At 31.1% G+C, this 8,964-nt stretch overlaps 1 protein-coding gene, 1 long non-coding RNA gene and 1 pseudogene across 2 annotated transcripts; 1 reads left to right on the forward strand and 2 right to left on the reverse strand.

Annotated features, from left to right (window-relative positions):
- Positions 1 to 3,818: 3,818 nt before the first annotated feature.
- On the reverse strand, positions 3,819 to 5,853 carry LOC147921485 (uncharacterized; annotated as a pseudogene).
- A 63-nt stretch (positions 5,854 to 5,916) lies between these two features.
- On the reverse strand, positions 5,917 to 6,441 carry LOC147921486 (uncharacterized). Its single transcript, XM_087497703.1, has one exon. It carries the CDS (start codon positions 6,439 to 6,441, stop codon positions 5,917 to 5,919), a length of 525 nt encoding a protein of 174 aa, XP_087353829.1.
- A 1,341-nt stretch (positions 6,442 to 7,782) lies between these two features.
- LOC147921487 (uncharacterized) lies at positions 7,783 to 8,594 on the forward strand. The gene is made up of 2 exons (XR_015589382.1): positions 7,783 to 7,968; positions 8,082 to 8,594. It is a non-coding gene; the product is annotated as an uncharacterized LOC147921487 (long non-coding RNA).
- Positions 8,595 to 8,964: the final 370 nt, after the last annotated feature.

The following is an 8,964-nucleotide window of genomic DNA, read 5'->3' on the forward strand; positions in this document are numbered from 1 at the left end:
TACTTCACACGTATCATGATCATGTTAATGGTTAATTTGAAAACTCAAATTTATATAATAAAATTTTTAATATAATAAAAATATTAGTTCAGACTTCAATTCAAGTTTTTTTTTCCTACGACTACCAATCGGTTCTTCATGATCTTCGTTTTCTTCGCGCCTTCACAAATCTTGTTGCAGTACTCAGTGTCCGAAATTGGCTAACCATAGAGACATAAAATTTATTCATTTATTTTTTGTGTAAACAAAGACATAAAATTTAATGTTTTAGGTTATATAGTATAATTATACGACCAAATATGGATGACACATAGTATATTTATTTTACCATGTAATGGTTGAGAATCTTTGTAATAATGAAACTTTGATATGGATGGCACATAGTATATTTATCTTAGTTGTTTTTTAAAATATAATAAGATTACAATTGTCTTATGTTTTGTTTTACCAATATTGAAAACTGTGACTTTTGGTTGTTAAAATTGACACGTATCACGATTTGATGAGATACTAACTTTGATATTTAATCGTTAAAATTGACATGTGTCACGATCTGGTGAGTTTCTAACTTTGATCTATAATCGTTAAATCTAACATGTGTCACGATCTGGTGAGTTACTAACTTTATTTACCGAAGTTTATATAATAAGATATATTAATTGGAGAAAAAAATAGATATATATATATATATATATAATTTTAATTTTAAGACACTCATTAGTGTATAACTCATTAGTGTATAACTAATGAGTAAACTCTCACTGTCAAGAAAGATGCAATTTTCATATTTAATTTATAGAATCTATATATATAAAGTTAACTTTGCTCACTTCTCTTTCTTCCACATCAGCATCCACCTTTTTTGCATAAAAAATACTATTTTTAATATTCATTCATTGTATATTTATTACTTATAATTAATAATAGTAAAAACTAAATAAAAAACGAATTCACTAAAACTAATTAAATTTTAAAATAATATATTTTTTAGTAAATAATAAAAATAATAACTATCTAAAAAAGAATTAAGTAAAATAAATGAAAATTTTAAAATAGTAAAAATAATACTATAAATTTTTTTTTGTATTAATTTTATTATTAAAATTACATTCCAAAATTTAGAATGGGTTAATGAGTTTAGAATGTAAGTAAGATTTTAAAGCATGGTGGAGTAAAAAAACAAGTTATGTAATTGTATTTATAAAAATCTAAACATGAAAATAAAATTGAAGTGAAACATTAGTTTCTAAGAAACATATACCATAAAGATTTATTATTAAATTTTACTTATAAGAAAGAAAAAATTAATTACTTAACTTAAAAGTTTTGATCTAAAACAAAGACATTGTAAGGGGCACACTTTTTTTTTGGGAAAACTATAAAAAAACAATTTTGAAAAACAATCTATCTAAAAAACAAAATCAATGGTCACGAAATATAGAAAAAAATGATATTTAAGCCGCTACAAAAAGTGGCATGTGATTTATATAGCATATCTCATAAGGTATATTATCAACTGGAGCTACAATTTTATAACATGATATAAAACATTTATAACAAATATAACATATATATATATATATATTATCAAATGCTTTTAAGTTTTAACCCAAAATATTGGTAAAAACAACATATTTAAAGTATACTATGTTTCTTTTTTTAGAAGATGAAGCTGGGGTTACATCACAAAATTAACATCTGCAAATAATATATGAGATTTTAGAAAAATATTTAACTTGGATTAGTGAATAGATATTCATTGTGGGGTTTAAATGTTTCATCATTTAAGCATTCTTGACTTAGTCAGAAATTCTATTATGGCAGATGATGCATTTGGACAACCTCATTGTAGCGATATAGCACTAAAACTGTTCATAAAATTTGTACATTCGCATTTAATGTAGAATATCGATATATTTAAATTATCTCTATAATTAGGTCAACGATCGACATTGACGTTAGAACTTTTAAAATTATGTTTTTATGCGATATGAATATGGAATGAACTCTTTTAAAGATTGTCGACAAACTTATTGCGACACTAGAAATATATGTTATATATATATGAGTAAAATAAATACGACATTTATATAGATTTATCTTTTAATCTTCAAATTATATTTATATTCAATAATTCTTATTGATAAAAAATTTAACCAAAATCCCACGTAAAATCGTAAATAGATATAACAAATAAATATTATCTTCATAAATATATATGTTGTATATCACTGAGTAAAATAAGTTTAGTATTTATATAGATTTATACTCAAAAGTTGGAATGATTATATCTGAGCTCAACAATTTCTATTGATAAAAAATATTTTAAATCAAATTCCGCACGTGCGCAGATACAAATTGTAGTAACTTTATAAAAAAAATATTATACTCCTCAAAACAAATATATATATATATATATCAAAAGTAAATATCTTGCATCACGTGTTTTGGTATCTACATGTTCTTATCACGAAAATATATATATATATATATATATATATATATATATATTATTAAAGGGAATGTGGTGTTCCATTTTATAAACATTCAGTGCAATCCATACCTACTCTATTCAATAAAAGATGGAGAATCAGTTTTTAAGTACATAAAACAAAATCTATGACGTAAGAATATTGAAATCTTAAAAGGATAAAATTTGGTAAAAGTTTCTTCCAGATCCAAGATTATTAACTGGTCAATATATCCTTATGAGAAAATATAAATAGTGATTTTTAGTAATATAAAAATTAAATAAAACTGAAGAAGTAGTATATTTTAAACTAAGATTTTCTGAAATAACCTAAAAAATATTCAAATTTATGTTTTGTGGAAGAAGGAAAAACATTTACGATCACTTTAGATATAATATTACTCTATTCATTCAAAAATATCAAATGTTTAGTTAAAAATATCAAATATATAGATGAAATACAATGCAATTAACTGTGAAAATGACTGTCGAATTGTTTTTTTTTGAATATAATGTTAAATTAAATTCAAGAAAAATAAACGTTTTTACAATGCAGGTGCATGGTCGTTTGTTTACAAATCTGTTTCGAAAATATGAATGCTAAATTTAATAGAATCGTGCAGCAAACCATGTTTGAATTGTTTTTTTTTAAAACAAAAATATCAAATTAAATAACATTAAAATTTGAAAAACATGTTATAAAATGAAAAAGAAAATATTTTTAAACATCTTATATTATTGAACAGAGGGAGCATGCATGCATTATATTATTAAACAAAATTTAGAACCAATTATATTCAGCTATTTATTAAATGAGATTCTCATAAAATTTTCAAAATTTTTCATTTGGAAAACTCATAGTTTTTTTTTTCTTTTTTAATATTTTATATCTTTTTATGGGTAAAATCTCGTTAAAAACTACCACTGTAAATGTTCTAAGAATCAAAAGCCGAGTACCAAGGTACGCAAAAAATAAGTCTACGCGTAGAAGACTCATCGCATCATGTATCCTATGTAATTTGGTTGATTTTTATGATTAGAAATAAAAATATCAGCACACAAAAACTAAAAATGCCTTGCAATATTTTGTTTCCACACACAAAAACATGCAAGTGCTTAATTATGTAATTGTGTATCTCCCTCGCTGCAAATGGATCTCACTACTCATTTTCTTATAGTCAATATTACTCTATTATCTTGGTGAGATCCATTTGCAGCAAATTCAAATTGCTAACTAGTTTATATTTGTTAGTTTTTTTTTAATTATATTGTGTAAATGTGGATGAGACAATAATAAAGCGCAAAAAGTAAAAAATACAAAAACTTTGTTAGCGAGGTTTGGTTTTTCCTAATCCCTGGGACCACGTCCAGATTTCGATTCCACTAGAACAAGAAAGCAAATACAACCTATTCGCAAACGCGTAAATCAAGCACACTCCTCTTAATTCACCGCTCTGTTCTATAACATGAAATCTTAAAGATAAATCTTTACCCTTAACTAAACTCACACCGAGCCTAGATTCAAACCAAGATAACCTAACCTTGGGCTAAACTCCCCCTGAGCCTAGACTTCAGATCTTCAACTATCTTGAGCAACCTTCACACACACGTCACACCGACGAACAACCCAAGCATTAAATCGCGAAACTAAGCCGCACACAAACACAGAAAGCTCCCTAGGATTTATCTTTATGCCTCAGCTCTCTTGCTTCTCTAGGATGTGCCTAACACCTCCTTATATACCCATCAAGACTTCCTAATCACCGTAGGAGAAGATTTCCAAATTCCATAAGAAAAGGATTTTTTCCTTTTTGCTATTTTCCTTTTCCTTGTAAAACTCCAATTTAATCAATCCAATAAATAGTAGTTTTCCTCTTCAATTCATCCTCAAATCTTCCTTCAATATTGTCTTCTCAAACCTTTTAGAAACTTCCCACGCACATAAAAAAACAACAATCTTGTATCACGTCTTGAATCACACAGACACTACTTCAGCCATCCAATACATATTCATTCTCCCCCTTTTTGACTATGCTTGTGAACTCATCAGTTCAAACACCTAAACACATCACCAAACACATCTTCATTCTCCCCCTGAATGAGTCACAACATGGTCAAAACTAACTGGAAAATTCTCCCCGCTTTGCAATACGCGGTTGATATCCTAGTACACCACCTCCAATGAAATTATCTTTTCTAACCCATATCTTATTGCGCCTTAGACCTCCATGATTGACTCCTTGAATGAATCTGAAACAATTCCTCTGGATATGTCCTTGAACTCCACAATGATAACATGTAGGACCATGAAACCTTACATCATAAGCATTCTCCATTTGGCTCTTCTCTCTCAACAATCTGAAATATCTTGGCCTAATATGCCCAACAACACCACAATGATGACAAACAGGTCGAAAATTGTTTCTAGGTGCATTCTGCTCTTTCACAAAACCAGTCTCTGAAGCAGTCTTTGATGCAGTCTTTGAAGCAGTCTCTGACACAATTCATGATGCAGACTTGATTTTTCCACTTGAAACAAACACTGGATCCGATTTTGAAACTTTTCCTTCATATCCAAGGCCACACTTATCTGTCTTGCCAATACTCAGAATGTGATCCAACTTCTCTGTACCATTACAAGCTGCACTTTAGCTTGTAATGCTTTTTCTCCCTTCTATGTTGCATATTTCTCTGCTTCAACGACTTTAGCCTCTAATTCAAGCTTCTCCTTAATCAAAACTGAATTATCATCAACTACCTTAAGCCAATGTGCATACAACTTCTCATAACTCTTACCAAGCTCTTCATAACTCATATCCTCTCCATCACTATCACTATCAGATTCATGTTCATATGCAGTTGCAGGTTTTGTTGCAGATTCAGAAGCAGTTGCAGACACTAATGCAGACGCTGATACAGACACTGATTCTGAACTATCTTCAAAAGTTGTAAATGCCACAAAATTCTACAGTTCTTCTTCTTTATCTGAATCAGTTTCAGAATCACTAGTAACAACATTCATAGCCTTCTTCTTATGCTTTTTGTAGATTGGCACAATCAGATAGTACATGACTGTATCCTTTGCATTCAAAACATTGAACATTCTTTGATGAAGTCTTCATCTCTTCACCCATTCTGCTTTTCTTCTCTTCACCCATTCTGCTTTTCTTCTCTTCGCCCTTACGCTTCAAAATTTTAGCAAATTGTCTTGATAACATAGCCATTGAATCTTCACAAGATGATACCTTAAGAGCTACTTCAATGTCAACTTCTTTCTTTATTGCTTCATTAACTTCATCATCTTTCTTCTTTACTCCTTCAGCTTCATATGCTTTGCTTAATTCAAAAGCCTTTAGAATCCCAACAAACTCATCAAAAGCCATCTCATCTAAATTATGAGCTTCTTCAACTGCAGAAATTTTTGACTCAAATTTTGCAGGAACAGATCACTTCAGTTTCTTCACAAGCTTTTTGTCTTTGTACTGCTTTCCAAGAGCAAAAACCTCATTAGATATATCACATAAATTACCACTGAACTCAGCCACAGTTTCTTTTTCTTCCATCCTTAGATTCTCAAATTGTGATGCCAACATATCCAGCTTTTTTCTCTTAACACTTGAAGTACCCTCAAACATATTCTCCAATGACTTCCATGCTTTCTGAGCTGATACACATTGAGAAATTAACTCGAAGTGGCTTGAATCAATAGCATTGTAAATCGTTGTCTTGGCTGTCGAATTACAGCTTGATAGCTTTTTCTCTGCAGTAGTCCACTTATCCCTGGGCTTAAAACTCTCAACCCCTTTCTCATCCACAACTTTAGGAGGCTCCCAACCAAGCTTAATCGAATTCCAGCAATCTTCATCAAGGTTACTAATAAACGCTTGCATATGAACCTTCCAATACCCGTAATTCGTTGAATCAAGCAACGGTGGTCTTGACATAGACGTGCCTTCTCTGTATGAAGTCATCACAACTGATTCAAAGCTTTGTCTTACTTCCTGAACTACCCTCACACTTGATTTACCCGAAACTAGACTTAATCTCTGATACCACTTGTAAATGCGGATGAGGCAATAATAAAGTGCAGAAAGTAAAAAACACAAGAACTTTGTTAACGAGGTTCGGTTTTTCCTACTCCCAGAGACCACGTCCAGATTTCGATTCCACTAGAACAAGAAAGCAAATACAACCTATTCGTAAACGCGTAAATCAAGCACAACCCTCTTAATTCACTGTTCCGTTCTATAACATGAAATCTTAAGGATAAATCTCTACGCTTAACTAAACTCACATTGAGCCTAGATTCAAACCAAGATAACCTAACCTTGGGCTAAACTCCTCCTGAGCCTAGACTTTAGATCTTCAACTCTCTTGAGAAACCTTCACACATACGTCACACCGACGAACAAAGAAGCTTGAACAACCCAAGCACTAAACCGCGAAACTAAGTCGCACACAAACACAGAAAGCTCCCTAGGATTTATCTTTATGCCTCAGCTCTCTTGCTTCTCTAGGATGTGCGTAACACCTCCTTATATACCCATCAAGACTTCCTAATCACCATAGGAGAAGATTTCCAAATTCCATAAGAAAAGGACTTTTTCCTTTTTGCTATTTTCCTTTTCCTTGTAAACCTCCAATTTAATCAACCCAATAAATAGTAGTTTTCCTCTTCAATTCATCATCAAATCTTCCTTCAATATTGCCTTCTCAAACCTTCTAGAAACTTCTCACGCACATAAAACAACAACAATCTTGTATCACGTCTTGAATCACACAGACACTACTTCAGCCATCCAATACATCTTCATATGCTTCAAACTTTCAGTTATTATATTTCTAGTTCAGTTTATTGTCTCCTTTCGATAGAGCTTAGTTTATTTTCTGAGGAATTTCTTTTTCCTTCGACAGTTGACTGTAGGAAAATTTAGTTTTCCGCCGGCTTAAGTGTCCCTCTTTTAGATGTTTGTAATCCATTTTTGGTTCCAAAACAAGTTATAATAAAATTTTAGATGACCAAAAAAAAATGATGTTTACATACAAATGAAACAATAAACTTATTAAATATCATGGGACGGGTTATATTGACATTCAAATAAACTTAAAATATTATTAACCCAGTTCTACAATATGATAAATTATCATTTATCTTTAACAAAAAAAAAAAATAAATTATCATTTATTATTTTGTTAACACCTATATATATGAAAATATTACACATGTTGAATTTAGTTAATTTAATTATAAAGATATAAAAATATTGTTTCACGGTATATTAAATTCTACTAATAACTACACAATTATTAACGGTTATGAGGTGTTCCATTTCGTTTTGAAGCTTTTTTTTCCTCTCTCTCCCTAAAAACCCTCGAAACGCTTTCCCTTCTCACTAAACAAAAACTCGCCGCCAGTCTAGGTTAACCGGCTCCGGTAGCTCTCTCAGCACCGGAGTCGGGTTTTTTCTCCTTTTTTAGCTTTGTTTCTCCTTTTATCGGTACATCCCTCTCTTTTTTCTTCCAACGACATCAGATCTAGTTTTCCAGATCTAGAATTTTAAAGCTTAAATCTTCCCATCTTTAGGTTAATGGCTTGGTTCTTGTGTTATAGGCGCATCTTCAGATCTGGCCGTCCTCCATGGGAGAGGCAGTCTTCAACTGGTTTCTTCACTGCCTCAGATGAAGAAATCTCACCACCGTAGATCTAGATCTCCTTCCTTTCCTCCTGAAGAGTCGTTTGAAGCTGTCTCACCACCTACGTAGTTCCATGTCGGAGCAACAAAAAGAGGTCGCACGACACTTTATTCCGGGTCAAGTATTGCGGTTAGGAGATTTTTGTATTAGCATCCGTTTGTGTGGTTTTTCTTGTCTCAAATCTGTTTTAAGTTTTAATTTTCAAAGATTTAAGTTTTAATTGTCTATTTTTGGGTCTCTATTTTCTGATCCGGGTTGTAATTGAAGGGATGTTATGTTTTAAGTTGTTTGGATCTTTTCCCCTTAGTCTCCAGGAGTGTTTTGTACTCACCCGCTTAAGCCTCTGGAAGGATTAAGATCCTTGCCAGCTCTTGTATCTGACCTTGTAATCTCACCTTGTTATCAATAAAATCATATTGACGAAAAAAAAGAGGTGTTCCATTTTCTAAACATGATAAGTGTTATCCACATCCCACACCAACTTTATCCTATAAAACAAGGAGAATCATTTTTTGGGTTTTTTTTGGCTCAACTACTTTTCATTCACCCATAAACGATTACACGTCAAGTTCCACATTTTTTTTTGTTTTTTACCCAATCTGGCATAATAGAATATACAATCTGGGGACATAATTCATAAAAGAAGAAGCCTCCACAAGGAGAATCATTTTTTAAAGTAGATAAACAATGTATGTATTTCTATGACGTTAACAATATTAAAATCTTAAGACGATAAGAATTGAAACTGAAAGTTATGACTGATCGACAATATTTCTATGACCTTAACAATATTTTTAGTA

Source organism: Camelina sativa, chromosome 18 (assembly GCF_030686135.1).
Source record: "Camelina sativa cultivar CO46 ecotype springtype chromosome 18, ASM3068613v1".
Lineage (NCBI taxonomy): Eukaryota > Viridiplantae > Streptophyta > Magnoliopsida > Brassicales > Brassicaceae > Camelina > Camelina sativa.

Coding starts and splice junctions, on each gene's coding strand:
- LOC147921486 (XM_087497703.1), bottom strand. CDS start 6,441: ATGACTTCATACAGAGAAGGCACGTCTATGTCAAGACCACCGTTGCTT.